General features: G+C 32.5%; 1 protein-coding gene across 12 annotated transcripts in view; it reads right to left on the bottom strand.

Moving 5' to 3' along the window:
• Cad87A (Cadherin 87A) overlaps positions 1-17,966 on the bottom strand; it is a 727,969-nt gene that overhangs the window by 40,315 nt on the left and 669,688 nt on the right. For 11 of the 12 annotated variants that reach the window (XR_013008485.1, XM_076419263.1, XM_076419271.1 and 8 more), the window contains 8 exons: positions 9,772-9,980; positions 9,506-9,637; positions 8,208-8,468; positions 5,407-5,599; positions 3,057-3,367; positions 756-975; positions 400-686; positions 22-342 (listed from right to left, as the gene is read on the bottom strand). Coding sequence is in view for 11 of the 12 variants with exons in the window: in XM_076419263.1 (XP_076275378.1) it covers positions 22-342; positions 400-686; positions 756-975; positions 3,057-3,367; positions 5,407-5,599; positions 8,208-8,468; positions 9,506-9,637; positions 9,772-9,980 (1,934 nt within the window). In the remaining variant the exon portion in view is untranslated. Of the gene's footprint in view, positions 1-21; positions 343-399; positions 687-755; positions 976-3,056; positions 3,368-5,406; positions 5,600-8,207; positions 8,469-9,505; positions 9,638-9,771; positions 9,981-11,155; positions 11,175-17,966 lie in introns of those variants that run through there. The other variant, XM_076419274.1, reaches the window with a different exon arrangement.

The raw sequence follows: 17,966 nt of genomic DNA, 5'->3' as shown, positions 1-17,966 counted from the left end.
ATTTTAATTTTGAGTACAAACCATTATAGTTAGGTGTATGATATTGTCACTATCTCTAGTAACTTCCAATCCCTTCCAATTCGTTATTTTAAGCTTGCCAATTTCCGGATCAATTTTAAACAAGTCATCATCATTTCCTGCTATAATAGAATAGGTAATGCGTGAAGTTTTATCAGCATCTATGGCTTTAATGATGACCTCTGGATCAAATCGAGTTGCTCCTTCGTTAATATATACCATGTAGGTTGACTGACTGAATGTTGGAGGATTATCGTTGCTATCAGTAAGGATGATTTTCAGCGGTACTGTTGAAGTTTGACCTTTGCCATCGTCATCGGTTGCCTGAAAGTCGTAAATGGTATCTTCTCAAAAAAAAAAAAACGATAAAGTATTGCTTACAATAAACTGAAGCTGATACTCAGATTTCGATTCATAATCAAGACAGTTGGGTTCTCCCACGTGTTCGCATGGTGCCACGGTGACTGCACCCGTACGATTGTTAACTGTGAACCGCTCAGCTCCATTGCCAGCTAGTCTATACAATATACCATTTTCACCAAACTTCCCACTATCACGGTCCTTGGCTACAATGGTGATAACCAGCGTACCAGGCGATGCAACCTCTGACACAGTGGCCGAGTAGCTATCCTGATCGAAAACTGGCGCATTATCGTTGATATCAAAAACTGCAAATTAAGTAATAGTTTCATTTTATCGCTTATGATAATAACATTGATCATTTGATTTTAGTTTACCTGAAACTGTAATCGTAGCTGTGGATGACAATTTCTGCTCTGTGTATAACTCCCTGGCAACAGCTAGGATAATGAACTTTCTTTGGTTGGGATCTTCGTAGTCCAATGAGTTATTGGTCACGCGAATCGTAACATTGGTTGAACCCTCTGCTTCTTGTGGTTCGATTGAAAATGCTCCGGAAATATCATTTAATTCGAGAGAGAATGCTGAATTTTTACCCTGTAATAAAATAAATTTAACCTTATTTAAGAAATTAAGCATTTTTTAAACATGTGTTATAACTTTCTTTTTTTCTTCATTATTTTGATTCAGGTGTTCCGCAGGGCAGTGTTCTTGGTCCACTGTTATATTTTTTTATATACAGCTAACCTACCGACATCAAGAAACACTACTGTTGCAGCATATGCTGATGATACAGCGGTTGAATCATCACACGACGATTCAATATGAGCCACAAAAAGCCTCCAACTTCATCTTAACAAAGTCGAATTGTGGTTGAAAACATGGAGTATTAAAGAAAATGAGACAAAATCTACCCATGTGACATTCACCCTTTGTAGAAGAACATGTCCCTCAGTAAAATTGAATAATCATGAACTTCCGCAAGCAGACGACGTTAAATATATGGGAATTCATTTCGATCGACGTTTGACATGGAAAAAACATATAGCTACAAAACGCAAACAGCTTGGGCTTAAACTAAACCAAATGTACTAGCTTATACATAGGGTATACATCTAAATTATCATTAGATAACAAGGTTTTGCTGTATAACTCAATACTTAGGCCCATTTGGACTTATGGTATTGAACAGAGTCTCCAGAATAAAGTGTTGCGAGTCATCGCCGATGCCCAATATTATGTCTCCAACAAATTAATTCAGATCGATATCCCCTTAGAACCCATAACGAGAGTGATTTGAAGGGTTAGTGCAAAGTACTCTGAAAGACTGTTAATGCATCCCAATGCACTCGCCAAACTGCTAAATGTGCGCGATGACAGTGAAGTGCGTAAGCTCAAACGCAAACTACTATACGAACTGATTGATAGACACATAAAGTGAGATATAATAAACTCTAGAATAAGTTAGAATAGTCTTTAGAATAAGTTTGGATAGACTTTAGAATAAGTTAGAATAGTATCTAGAATAAGATTCGGATTATTATAAGTTTGTACAGTAGATCACTTACTGAAGCGATCTTCTATATGTCAGTATAGTTATATAGTATAACGGAAATCATGTAATAATATTTATTGTCCATGGGCAGATTGTTGAAGTTCTAAGGGATTAATAAAAAATATTTTGATGCCTTAATCGTTGCTGATAAGAAATTTCAAATTTGTCGGTCAAAATTTATCAAATTATCTTAGCGTTGATATTTTATTTTATTTGTGTGGATTAATTGTACTTTATTTTAGGTGTTAGTTTTCGGCTAATAAAACGCAAACGAGCTGTTGATGGTCCTTCCTTTTTCAAGGTAGTCAATGAAAATTATTCCATGCGCATCCCAAAATACAGACGCCATAACCTTGCCAGCCGACCCTTGCGTTTTCCCACGCTTTGGAGCGCGTTCATCGTGTGCAGTCCACTCGGATAACTGTCGATTGGACTTCGGAGTGAAATGATGGAGCCATGTTTCATCCATTGTCACAAATCGACGCAAAAACTCGGGTTTATTACGCTTGATCATCTTGGAACACTGCCCCGAATCATCAACTCGTCGTTGTTTTTGGTCAAAAGTGAGCTCGCGCGGCACCTACTTTGCACAAAGCTTTCTGTATGAGAATACCCAAATATTCGTGAATAATATGATGTACACGTTCAGTTGATATCTTTAGAATGTCTGCCATTTCATTCAATTTCAATTTACGGTCACTCAAAATCATTTTGTGGATTTTTTCATGTTTTCGTCGGTAACAACCTCTTTGGGCGTCCACTGCGTTCACCGTCTTCGGTGCTCATTTCACCACGTCCAAACTTAGCATACCACTCCTTGATGATTGATTTTCCTGGGGCAATGTCCGCAAACTCGGCATCAAGACAAGTTTTTGCTTCAACTGAATTTTTTTCCCTTCAAAAAGCAATATTTTATCAACACGCGAAATCCCTTTTTATCCATTTTCTTCACAATAACAAAAGTTGCTTCAGTCAAAATACTATAATTCACAAACTAATGATCCGACAGCTGGCAAACTTATAGACAAGATGCGTCTTGAGGGTTAGGGCTAGAGAGGTTAGGTCAGTCCGGAGACTTTTTCAATTGACCCATTAAGTTAAAAATTTATTTACAAATTATTACCTCATCAGGATCATTGACAGACATATCCAGGCCTGGCAAGGCCGAACCTTTCGGAATATTCTCCGGAATCTCCACGAAGTACTCACGCTTATTGAATTTGGGTGGTTCGTCGTTGACATCTAGGATTTTGACGATAGCCTGCGTACTGGTAACCGTCAATGGATCGTTACCCCGCACCCCGTCTACTACTTCGTGCGCTCTAATTTCGAACTTGAGGATTCCTTCAGGGTTGTTAATAGATTCTTTGTCTAGAGGTTTGGCCGTGCGAAGTTCACCAGTCATTGGATCCAAGAGGAAGTAATCCATTGGGTCTGAAAAACAATAACAATTATGAAAAAACTTACAATAAAACTGTTTATTTTAGTTATTAATATATACAATTATAATAACTGATTGTTTAATATTATTTTAACATGATATAATATTACTGTTCAATGCGAATTGACTTACTGCCTAATATGAAGTCAGAAGTTGTTGTTCATCAAGAAGGTATTTCTAGATCTAGTGTCCAATGAGACAACAATATCTAGTGAGCTAAAGCTGGAAGACTATATTCGCTGATTTTGTAATGTAATGCCGTGTACGTAATATGGTTCCGGTGCATCTACATAGCGATGAAGTAATAATGTATCTGCCACCAGTAATAAACGGTTGTAATACTATGTACCGCAAGTAAGTCACCCAAATACTTTAAAAACACCAAAAATAATTTTTCCATATTTTTTCAAAAAAAAAAAAAGATTTTATTTATTTTTTATTGCATATTTCTTATTTTCTTTTCATTTTCTGTAACAGTCGTTGCAGAAATGTTGCTGTTGTCATGTTCGTCCATCTGACGGTTCCATCGTAAAGTTTGACATTTTTGACGATTTACGTACTCAGAACATTTTGTCGCACGGACGTTATTTATTTATTTTATATTTAGTTGAAAGTTTCGTCTCGGCAAAAAATAGAACTGAATCGTATGTTCATGAAAATGTTTTCGTGTGATGATTTTTTACGATTTTCGACGTGGATTTTCACAACGAGAGTACACCAATCGATTTAATTTGACTCTTGGCGATGAAGCTCCATCAAAAACCACCGTGTATCGCTGGTTTAGTAAATTCAATGGTGGTCGAGTTTCGTGAAGGTCGTCCAAAATCGGCTGTTGTGATCCAAGATCGTCATGTCACCTATTGTGAGATTGGGGCATCCCTAAGCATTAGTTCCACCAGCATATATGCGATTTTACATGAACACTTATCTGTGTGAAAGTTATGTTCGCGTTGTATCGTTGTAATCGCTCAAAAAAGGCTCGTGTCGATTGGTGCTCGTCCGAGTGACGAGAGAAGAATCATGGATATATTCGTATGAGCCCGAAAGTAAGCAGCAGTCAACTGTATGGCTGATCCAAGATGAACCAAATCCAACAAAAGCTGTTCGCGCACGAACCTCTTCAAAGAAAATGGTGGCCTGTTTCTTCGAGAAAATTAGGCATCGTACAACAGTAAATTCTGATTGGTACACAACAATTTGTTTGCCAGAAGTATTCGGTGAAATAGGGAAAACAAACAAGAGACACCGGATTAACACATCATGACAATGCGAGCTCTCGCACATCGATGGATCATCCGCCGTACAGCCCTGATTTGACGCCCAATGACTTCTTTTCGTTCCCATCCGTGAAGAATAAACTGTGTGGTCAACGATTTTCATCACCCGAAGAAGCTATTGAAGCGTTCAAATATCATGTTTTGAAGATACCTCATTCGGAATGGAATCAATGCTTTGAAAATTGGTTTAAGCGTATACAAAAGCGTATCGATCATTGTCACGCGTACTTTGAAAAACAATTCAAATATATTCGCAGCTTAGCTATTTGCTTTTTTTTCCTATTTCCGAAATATAATTAGTGACCCTCGTATTATCTTCTGAATTATATAATATTTCTTTATACAATATGTGATATTATTACAATATTTCAAGCAACAATATAAATATAAAGTTAACTTACAACATAAATACAAATTTCAATTTTATTTATCTCAAATATCTTTTAGTTTGGACATTGGCTTGATTTTTTGAGAGTTATTAATATACTTTTTTAAAAATTTAGGTGACTTTTAGACACATAGAACATATAATCTATAGTTCTACCAATAAAAGAGCCAATGCACAGCCATCAACACGGTCGAACGTAATGCCAAATTCAGTTTATAGAAACGTAAAATACTGATGTGTCCGAACATGTAACCAATTCGGTCTATAAAATTCGATTTGTGTTGGTACTGGTCGACACCGATGTCAAATGTTAATGTAAAGGAGGAGATTAATCTATTTGCCAATTAGTTAAATGATTCATACGTACTGTCAACAAGTTCATAGACGATCGGCCTTGGATTGCCCCTATCGCCATCTTCCGCTCGAGCGGTGAAAACTAGGGTGTTAATGGGTGCTGATTCAAGTATTTCTGCGGTCAAGTTCGTTAGAAAGTGGGGTGGCGTATCTTGAACATCTCCAACTTTGACGGTCACATTTGTGGTGCTTGTTAATGTCCCGTCCTGTATGGAAAGATATTTAGGAAAATATAGCATTATAAGTTCTTTAAAAAGTTTCGTCATATTTTCAAGAACATAATTTTGTCTTGATAGAAATTATGTTTAAATCTACGACGAACACACAATCTAATCAACACGAATATATATATATATATATATATATATATATATATATATGAATAAATGCTTAAGTTGATATAATTTAATAGTGATCAGTATTGTGAATTAATTTTGAGGAACGAATACCTATGTTCACTTTTTATTATACGTAGAAATAAAATATTTTTTCCTGTTCTGAAAATGTTAATTATGAGACAATTGAAAAATATTTACCTTTTATAAAGAAGAAACGTATTCTTGAAAACCTATTGTCAGCTCGTTGTTAAAGCCACTAGGAAATAGTTTTAATATCTGGGGACTTTATGTATTTTGGTCAGTTAGTATTTCGATGACTTTGATATTTCTTTAGATAAAATAACAGTTTCGTTATTGTTATTTATTGAGTTATTGAGTGTATACAAATATCAATCATTTAAATATCGCGGATTTTTGCCTGCCTTCTAAGAAACAAAAGTTTTCTCTCTGTGGCATATGGTGACTATCATGAAACATGGATCTACTAAGACCATCCCTGTCAAGACCTAGTGCAAAAAAGTTGTGACTTAGTCCAGGTGTGGGCTATCCTCATCGAGACCAAAGCGGAATATTTATGGCTACATAGGCTCGTTGTGTATATGATGGGATCAGTTACGTGTGGTGTATTACGAACTGCTAAGACCGATTAAAATTGTTACTGCAGATGTCAATTGAACAAATTAATTTACGTATTGTTAGAAAGGTAAGAATAGCGAGCTACATGCTGGAAAAGTTATGAAAGATAAACTGTTGCAACTAGAATGAGAGCTTTAACCCCTTTTGTTAAAAAGATGGAAAAACCTTGTAGGAAATTATGGAAAATAATTTCATTAAGATATATCCTAATTATAGTAAAAATAAACGGTTTTAACATAATTAGATGCAGGCGCTTAATATCAGCTAGAAAATTGGATATCAAAGTCTGAAAGTGGTTTTGGACTATTATTTTTTATTGACATTAGAACAATCGAAGCGACTTGGTTTTAAAATAAATAGGATAGGAATTTGGTAATCGTCAAATATGTTACGTCTATGCTAAAAGGAAGAATCTATTCATGAGGAAGATTAACTTAACCTAGGTAGTGGAGATATCAGAAAGAGTTTGCAGAATTGTTTCAGACTCCGTGATATTGTAACTGAAGCCGATAGGAATTTTAAAATTTTTTGGGTTATCGCTAATAAAACCACTTTCTTCACTTTGTATAGATGTTCTTGTACACAGTTCATTAAAGTCTGTCAGTTTGATACTTTATTTTAAAATGTTTCGTTATGCTTATTGTTGTTTGCAATGATCACATCAATTAGTGTTACACTTTTAGCTCTATCCATTGACCTCCTCCTATCTCTAATTATTGATCACCTCTATTTTAGTTAACCTCTTGGTCTGTGAGTACTCCACCGTTCCAATACATTTTATAGTTGTTATTTTCTGGTAAATTATAATATATATTTGGAAAATGGAACTTTCTTTAGTTAGAGTAATCTTTAACTATCGGGTCTTATAAACGAGTTATACTTGTATGGCCGATAGATGGCGTCTCCGGATGCTTCGCGATCGACAATTTCGAGCTTATATTTTTCTCATTTCTGGAATCCGGTGGATATATCTTCTTCGCATATTGCTCGGTATAGTATCGAGTCTCAAATATGGATACACTTTTATTCTAACAGGATGACCCATCAACGAAGAATTAATGTCATTGCAACGAAAAATCCATGGCCCTTTTGGACGATGATGGGTTATGTTTATAATATGGGTTCAACGATTTTTTATTTACGGCCAAATAATTAGTGTATTTGCTCAAATTCATGATATAGAGCCACAAACAATAGAAAATATGCTGCGAAATGAGTCTAACAGGATCAGCTAATATAACAAAAATTTTAATGACAATTACAATTAAGTATAAAATATATTTTATTAATTTTATAATTAAAAACATTTCTGTAAGTAACCGAAGATGGATTTTATTGAGAAAAGCAATATATTAAATCGTTGTTTCGATAGAATTATCAAAAAAGTAACCGTTTGAGCCAAGTAAAAACTACAAAAATTTGAAAATTAATTTTTGGTTTACCTAATTTGACATGCTCTCCTAGAACATAAGAAGAGGTAGTGGCTACTTCTAGAAAATAGTAATGTAAACAATGTTTCAACATAAACACTTAATTTACAAAATTCCTCAAATTTAATTCACAATATTAGTAAAATTAAAAAATACTATAATTACTGGTATATCTAAAATGTTTTGTTTATTTAACTACAGAAAATTGTAAAATATTAAAAATAGAATGAAGGGGAAACCCTATCGTTAAAATGATATTTAGTTTGGTGTTCTTGAATCCTAGCAACTCGATCATTTACTTATTATGAGTAATTTTCCCGTAATCGTAGACGTTGTTTCGCGATCACAAAGAAACGCAATTTTCAACATTTTACCCTATTTCCCATTAAAGTGAAGCTGACGAGCCTTACCGTCGCTTTCAGGGCGAAAGCGTACTCCTTCTCCACGGTGTAATTTAATTTCTTGGATAGGATTATTGTGCCGTTGTAGGTGTTCACGCTGGAGCCCAGATCGTGTATTTTAAAAATTTCGCAAGCGTCGTTAAATAACGGTATATTGATGCACGTTACTTCGATGTTGCCGCCCACCGTGTCTTTGTCGATCACCGAAATATCCGTGAAGATCGAGGTCCCTACTTCGGTGTCTTCGTCTACCTCAACACTATAAGGTGTCTGAAAAGTATATAAATAGGATCATTAGGTGAAGTATATCTATTATGGATAAAATTAATAAAAAATATAACCTATTTAAAATAACAGTGAACACGTCATCAAAATGCTTAATTGCTTAATGTATTGCCTTTGCCAATTTGTGAATTCGTTTTAAAATCAGATAATATTTTCGTTTTCATTTTGTTCTAGTTAAAAAAAGATATAATGCTGTCTGATACTCTGAACATGTAACCGAATCAACCTACAAAAAAAATTAGCCGGTTGTCAAATGTCTGTAAAATTCTACAAAACATTATTGATAATAATTACAGGTTATAAACCGACAAAGGTTTTGTCGCTGTGTTTTAATAAATTTAAAATCGTTTCTTGATAATACTCTGATTGAAAATGCCGAAGCCATTAGATAGTCAGAGTCAGAAACAGATTGTGTCTTTAATCAGTTATCTCGAACAGGAATGGGATAATATATGCATTAGATGTACTATAATGTTAAAATAAATTATGTTTGATAAAATTATTTTTGTTTAATTATTTTAATTATATTATATTTTTTTTACCCAAAATGTCAATGTCAAAATAAACCAAAACTCAAAGTTGATGTGGCAAAATAGCGACGCTTTAACGTTATAGATTTAGATAACGTGAGTTCACTGTTTTATTGAACGGACTATCAGTAGTCCTCGGCAATATATTCGATGTTATAAACAAAATTAAATCAATAATGATATAAAAAGAATAATCAATAAAATTACTTGTTACTTATCAGTTATCAGAGAGTTTTAGTCATTGTTTATATATTGAATATAGTCTTATGATTCTAGAAACTATTAGTTTAGAATTCAGTGTACTTTGTGACGTAATAGTTACAACAGTACATATACGCAAAAAATCACAAAAAGGAAACAGATTTTTCTTGAACAACAGAGTGCTATCTTTACTTTGATCCAAGAAGTATATTATATGCACTAAAAATTTGAAAATAAATTTTCCATGAAATTGACACAATATTTAACATATATATAAAGCTGCATACTTACATTCTGGAACTCTGGAGGATTGTCATTTTCATCTAGGATGATGACTGTTATACTTTCCTTGACGATGTTGTTTTTTACTCCACCTTTCACCTCATCTTCTATACTAACCACTAGGCTTAAAGTCGAATTAGCCTATAAAAAATAATTTAAAATTATTGGTAAGGATTTTGTATCCTTTGTATCTAAGGTCATTATACATAAAACTTTATTAATACTATATATTCAATTTATTAGGAGAAACATATGAAAAATAATTTGTAACTTACTTCATAATCTAATGGCTTGACGACGGTTACTGCTCCAGTAACATGGTCTACGTCTAATATGTCAGTTCCTTCTAGGTCGTATCGTACAGGTCCATCCTCTGGATCTGTTCCTTCTAGTTTGTAGATTCTCGTTCCTACATCCGTTTTTTCTGATACGACTATGTTGTTCATATCCTGGGTGAAAATAGGCGGTAAGTTGGCATAACATTCTGAAATAAAAGGATTAATATTACTGTGATGAATAACAATCAATTATATGATTACACAATTCTCATTACAACCGACTCTACGGTTTAAAATCTGAACCGCTGGTGAAAAAATCACTCTTACTGAAAAAGTAATACGACGAATAATAACAGTTGCTATGTAATACATCAGTTGGTATGATATCAAGTTTCCTTGTCCTTTAATAATATTAAGAGCATAAGCTACAGAAAAATAGAAGGGAAAGCTAAATGGGCACAATCGTAAACATATTCAAGTTCTACTTGTGATAATTGTGGTTGCTACTAATTGGTAAGTGAGCCCGAGGTATAGAAGCAATTTTTAGTTGGTTTAACATTTTAAAAACAACATCATTTTAGGTTGAAATATTACTGCACAGTTTTGGTGATATTTGAATTTTTTCTCTAATTTGAAGGAAAATTCCTAATTTTAATCTAGTCTTTCAATACGGCCAATATATACAATTAAATTGAAACAAATAATATGTGTTAGCCTTTACTAATCGAAAGAGAAAATATAGTTACCAGTTTAATACTGGAATCAGGCAGAAATTGATTTGCCTACATAAGAATCTTTGAAAATTATTAAAAATAAGCAGAAATATAGAAGGTATTTTTTAATAAAATTGATTATGTACATTATCCCCAAGAGTATAAAATATTTTTTATGTATGTTGGAACACATTTAAATGCTGGCGGTACGTCAATAATGCTTATTATGTTGTATCATATTTAATTTTTATTTAAGACTATAAAAATGCACAAATAAGTTTTCAAACATTAATTAAAACTACTTTCATTATTAAATGTTATTGTAAAAGTGGACATTCTTTCATTATTTACGTAGCGTGATATTTAATGCCATAAAGAATAAAAATGTAGATATTTTCTCATTTAAACTAATAATATTGGGCCAATAAAAAATCATATTTATTAAATATAAAAATTATCAGATATTATATATATATATATATATATATATATATATATATATATGGATTTTAGTCACGTGACCAATGACTTGGACTTATGGTTCTCAGCATTAAACTTGCCGAGTGACCAACTTAGAAAACATCCGGTTTTAACCAGCCTGGTTACTGGCGTAATTGGGATGGTTATCCCTTGTCGAATTTTCTACTGCTGCTTATGAAGACACTTACAATTCCAATCACAAACATAAAGTACATCCATGCCGCAGCAGGATTCCTCGAACCCTCGACTATCGCAACACTAGGAGGACTGTCCACTTGCCTTCACTACTGCGCTACTCAAACTGGCTTAATTTGATAAGTAATCTTTGTTTGAAGCTTTTTCGGTTGCATTTGCTTCTCAATGCTTTCTTTCTTAATTGTATTAGAGCCATTACTTGTAAAAGGCCGATACTATTACTGTCATACTGTAACTTATGAAATATGTTTGGTATTTTAGCAGCAAATTTTCAAAGGCATTCGTTCATTTTTAGCGGAACCTTTTTAAAATAACTAATTAAATACTATCCATGAATGGATATTTTAGAATTTTGACATAATATATCTAACGGAAGTAATCAATGTCATACAGCATCATTTACACTATATACAGCCTTGGTATATTCCAAAATTATACAAATTACGCAACTTAATTAATTAAATATATTAGTTTACACTAATACTAAATCAAACTATTATTTTATATAGACAACATTGGAGACCTCGCATTTTTACCAGTATATATCGGTGATCAAAATACATGCAAGCACCTAATATTAAAAATTTGTTACGCCAAGATTTACATTTACAGAGGCGTTTACAAAAAAATTGATATTATTTAAAATATTGATGTCGCAATGTAATTTTATTAAAAATAATGTTTTTAATTGCCTATAAACTATGGAGTTTGCTTGTTTGATTTTTTTTAATATACGTTGTGGTTAAATTTAATAAATACAATGATAAACGAAATATATATTTATTCCGATCCATGTTATAGGACAAAATTATATTGATGAAGGTGGGTAAATCATCTACAATCTATCTCACTAATTTCGAAGATAAATCCGTTGATATAGTTACTTCCGAAATAAATCGAGAGGCCGAATCCGAAAACTTCATTCAATTTTTCTCTTTCTTGCCAAATCGCTTTTTTTTTCGAGTGTATCCATTACGGATCACATCTATGGAACGGTCCATCGGGGCACCTCATTAGTCTGAATCCAAATTGGAGGGAGAAATGTTTTTAAATAAAAAATTTCGAGTTATTTATACAGTCGACGAAAAAAACATATTTTTTCGAGAATAACTTGTCATTTAGTGCTTGGCATAGAAATTGCTCCAGTGTAATGTGATTAATCAGTATGTTTGAACTTCATACCAATATATCATAAGATAGCAAAGTATTGAAGCAATTACAATAAACAACAAAAAATGTTTGTCAAGTATGTCATTAGGTTTTATTTATGTGTACTTTTGATAACGTGAAGCATCCTATATTTCCGAATTTGTCAAAATACAAATAAACGAACTCGATTTAGTTTTATTGGCAACCAATAAGGCTGGAAAAACATAAATTGGAAGTGTTAAGCAATAATATCCTAGGTTTGCATAGCGATATTTCTTCTTTTCTTCACCCTTTCGATCTTTTCAGTCACCGTGTTATTGGATTATGATTTGTTTTAACGGTCGATCCTTATTTAGTGGTGATTACTTCGCCTTTTCATCAATAGACATCAGTGAATAAAATAAATGCAAGCACATAATAAAATAAAATAAAATATTGGCTGAGTAGCTACTTTAGAATAAAAATAAATAAGTTAGCAAGGTCAATTTTGCAACAAAACTGATAGATAAATTCATTCATAATAATAATACCTACCAGTGATTTACTAGCCTACAAGGCTTTGGTCGAAATTTGATCACAATTTATTCACAAGTTAATCATGTTTCACTCCTAATAGAGTAAAAGGAATAATTTTAAAAATATATGTTACTGTTTTCACAGTTTTGGGAGTTTTGCATTCCTTTTCAAAAATATCAACTGGCATTTTTAGGTACAGCGCAGTCAGATTTTCATTTTAAAAATTACTTGTCCGTGATTGGTTTACGTACAATAGAAACGACGAATAATCTACCGTATAAGAGTTGAAGCTGGCAACGTGTCGGCCAGAGCCTAAAATATTTGTTTAAATATTTCATATCGCCGATCTCATGGCGATATCTGGTTGCGAAAGGCGCAATTTTTGTTTTATTGGAATGTATTTATTTGTAGCGCGTATTACAAAAAAAATTAGGCCTAAACATTATTTCCCGATATAAGCTTTAACCGTGTCAAGTTTCACGCCTTCAGGTGCCCCCATTTTGCTTAAAAAATATTGCCAAAATTTTTGTTAAGCCGATATGTAGAGAAATAAAATAAAGCACTAAATATAATCATACTCATTCCCTTTCATCTCCTATCAAGATCGACAACCAAATATCAAAACGCCTTACGTACACCCGAGAAAGAAGGATCCGTCCTATTGAATTAATCTTCGTCAGTGCAGTTTCACGTCGATCCTTATTTAATGGTGATTACTTGAAAAGGTTTAGTTTGTAGATATTTAATTGGATCTTCATGTCAAATATTGTAAAGCACAAAATAAATAAAATCAATTATTATTACTAGTGATCGCACAGTGGTCGAAATTCCACGACGATTTATTAAGTTTATCATGTTTCTTACATAATAGAGTAAATAGAATAATTTAAATATATGTTACTACAACGTGTATGTCAATCTTTTCGGCATATTAATAAGATCATAAATATATTCGATATATAATATTAATTAAGTAATATATATATCTGTTAAAAATTACTCGTCCGTGATTGATTTACGTACAACAGAAACGACGAATAATCTACCGTATAAGAGTTGAAGCTGGCAACGTGTCGGCCAGAGCCTAAAATATTTGTTTAAATATTTCATATCGCCGATCTCATGGCGATATCTGGTTGAAAAAGGCGCAATTTTTGTTTTATTGGATTGTATTTATTTGTAGCGCGTATTACAAAAAAAATTAGGGCTAAACATTCTTTCTCGATATAAGCTTTAACCGTGTCAAGTTTCACGCCTTCAGGTGCTCCCATTTTGTTTAAAAAATATTGCGAACATTTTTGTTAAGCCGATATATAGATTTCAGAGAAATAAAATAAAGCACTAAATATAATCATCCTCAATCCCTTTCATCTCCTATCAACATCGACAACCAAATATCAAAACGCCTTACGTACACCCGAGAAAGAAGGATCCGTCCTATTGAATTAATCTTCGTCAGTGCAGTTTCACATCGATCCTTATTTAATGGTGATTACTTGAAAAGGTTTAGTTTGTAGATATTTAATTGGATCTTCATATCAAATATTGTAAAGCACAAAATAAATAAAATCAATAGTGATCGTACAGTGGTCGAAATTCCACGACGATTTATTAAGTTTATCATGTTTATCACATAATAGAGTAAATAGAATAATTTAAATATATGTTACTACAACGTGTATGTTAATCTTTTCGACATATTAATAAGATCATAAATATATTCGATATATAATATTAATTAAGTAATATATGTCTGTTAAAAATTACTCGTCCGTGATTGATTTACGTACAACAGAAACGACGAATAATCTACCGTATAAGAGTTGAAGCTGGCAATGTGTCGACCAGAGCCTAAAATATTTGTTTAAATATTTCGTATCGCCGATCTCATGGCGATATCTGGTTGCGAAAAGGGCGATTTTTGTTTTATTGGAATGTATTTATTTGTAGCGCGTTTTACAAAAAAAAAATAGGCCTAAACATTATTTCTCGGTATAAGCTTTAACCGTGTCAAGTTTCACGCTTTCAGGTGCTCCCATTTTGCTTAAAAAATATTGCCAAAATTTTTGTTAAGCCGATATATAGATTTCAGAGAAATAAAATAAAGCACTAAATATAATCCTCATTCCCTTTCATCTCCTATCAAGATCGACAACCAAATATCAAAACGCCTTACGTACACCCGAGAAAGAAGGATCCGTCCTATCGAATTAATCTTCGTCAGTGCAGTTTCACGTTCGTATTTCCCGTTCGATATCGTCGAAATACCCTTTAAAACTCCCGATCAAAAAATATGTTCCAACATTAGCTCTCTATCATCTAATGATTTCCCAGCAGATAAAACTCGGTCCTCGGTTCCGGAACTTTGGCGGAACAAGCGGCCAAACTAATCCAAACTAATTCCACAGAGTAGGAGAAGAGAAATAAAAAAGATTAAGAAGGTCAGGAAGATTATAATCTGGTTGAGTGGGTGGTAACATAATCAGTTTAAAAAAATTATGATGTTGGTCCCGGATAATGGTAAGCCCTGTTACAAAATTATTATTTGTGTCGGTGTTATTATGATTTATCAGCTTAAGTAGGATTCATTAAAGTATATAAATTGATTTAAAAATTATTTTTGTACACTTAATATGAAAATTATTGAAGGCTAACTATGTTTAATGACTATGATCAGATATAATATTCCTGAAATATAATATACTTGTCCAGTGATCTTTTGATTGCCTCGTTAATTTATATTGTTTATCAGAACTCAATATACCAGTGATCATAATATAAAGGAGTAATAATCATTGTATATCTAAGTAAAAATCTTTTTTAAATTTGATCTATCACCTTAGCTGCCGACATATAGTTCTTCTAATAAAAAAGCAAATGCACGTTATAAATGACATCGAATAAACTGTCAAATGCAGTTTGTAGAATTTTAAAATTCGTTCTAGACTCGTAGCGGATTTTTATTTCTCATTTTACCTTAGTTAAAAAGAGACAGAACGCTTTCTGATCGGTTTAGTGTAGTAATGGTGCCCACTGTTAGTGGTAGTGCCAAAACATTAGTGGTAGTAGTTAGAGCTTCAAACCGGCAAACGTAATATATAAGTTGATGCGGCAACATTGCGTCATGCTGACGTAATAACTTTTCATGACGTTCATCGGCTGTTTTATTGGATAGACTATATACGGTACGATACGGTATAGTATTTCCTGTATTCCCTTCCTATATATCAAAATGCTTCAAAATCAATTAAAGAAACAGTTAAAAATAGAATTAACAGTCCTTAGTTCATTTTTTCACATAATCTTGTGTTAGTTTTTTTTTAAATTACTATTAAATCAATATATAGTTTATCCAAAATAGCAGTGAACTCACGTCATCAATATATGCAATATATGGGCCTGTCACAAATTGTAAATTCGTTTTAGAGTCAGGCAATATTTTTCTAATCAATTTTATTTCTAATTTCTAATTTATTCTATTTAAAGAGAGATTGCTGTTTATAAGTACCAATATCAAACCCAACCAGCCCGCCAAAATCATCCGGTTGTCAAACGCCAGCAAATTTCTTCAAAATATTAATTATAATAACGACAGGTTATAAACCGGTAAACGTTATCTAAACAGTTTGCTTGTTTTTAAAAAATCCGCTGTGTATTATTACTCAGATTCAAAATACGGAAGCCAAAACAGAACAGATTGCGTTTCTAATCAGTTACTTCGAAAAGTAACGAGATAATGGAGTAAAAAATACTATTTTTACTGCTAAATATTTATACAAGTTGCTACGGTTTTAATTGAAAATATGTTCAGCTTGCTGCAGCTGTACTGAATATTATTATGGACAGGGTCACTGAAATATCTCAAAAAATGAAAAATATAACCTTAAATTCACCGAAAAGAGACCGTCGTAATACGATGGGGGCGACCAATGAAGATCAGCTTGACGTTAGCTCTATCAGAGTTCAAATACATGAAATATATAAAAACATTGATTAGTTTTTTGAACATAAACTTAATGTTATACAATTATTTCAGAGTAAACTGTTAATCTGAAAAGTCTGCATAGAAAGCTTAGAGATATGCAGCTCTTTGAGAGATGTAGAGTATCGGCTCATAGACTGTTAGGTAATACTGGATTTAAAGGGTGTAACGATAACCTACGAAGAGGTCGAATAAATCTTCCAGACTCTTATTTCAATATGTGTATTCAGGTGAGACATAAATATTTTAGAAGAGGACCAACATTCCCTTCGTGGCAAGATAATAATGCAAATAATGTTAATACAACAAAAGTTGACCGAAAAAACTAGACGTTGGAATAAAAATGGATTATTTTTATGTTTTATTAGTCATAATATTTTTTGAAAGTTCATTGCAAATATATTGTTTTTCATGCTGGAAAAAGATTAAACAATGGTTACTAACCTCTTAGATTTGGATGAACTCCATGATGCACATTGTAGAAGAAATTGACAAATGATGGAATTATGAACAAATTTTAGATATATTAGAAATTAACAGCTTAGTTATTCATTTTAATGAAATTTTCTGAATATATGATTATGAATCAATGCTGAAGTTTTCCAAGATAATGTGATAAGAATGGAAACAACTAAAGGTGAGATATAATTAATATACGATAGCTGTAGGAAATCTTATTGTAGAGTGTGAAAGTTTTAAGTGCACTGATATGTGAGTAATTGTTCAGAATATACATGGGCATTTGGTTAAAATGTGTGAGGACAGAAAGAATACTAACTGTTTTGCAGATTTGGCAAAATGCATTAGGGACAATGCAGTGATTAAATCTAGTTTTATCAAGAAAGATGTATACATGTAGTAAAATAACAAACTAAGAAGAAATACAGTGATATCAAAATGGCTTTATTTAAAAGGTAAATATGCTCTCTAATAAAGTAAAACATATTACTTGGATATCTAATTGTTAGTTAGGTATACTACTACATAATTTTTTTTTAATTTTATAATTAAAAGTTAAATTTTGTAATGTTAAAATAAATTATATATTATAACAGTAGTTTTTAATTTAATGATATAAGTGTTTATTTATAACAGCTTAATTATTTTAGATTAGAATTTTGTTAGACGTCAGAGCTGAAAAACATGTACGGGAAACG

This window comes from Rhynchophorus ferrugineus, unplaced genomic scaffold (assembly GCF_030347505.1).
Source record: "Rhynchophorus ferrugineus isolate W39M unplaced genomic scaffold, kcgeb_rfMv2 rfM1, whole genome shotgun sequence".
Classification (NCBI taxonomy): domain Eukaryota; kingdom Metazoa; phylum Arthropoda; class Insecta; order Coleoptera; family Curculionidae; genus Rhynchophorus; species Rhynchophorus ferrugineus.
This window is presented reverse-complemented; position numbering and strand designations above follow the sequence as displayed.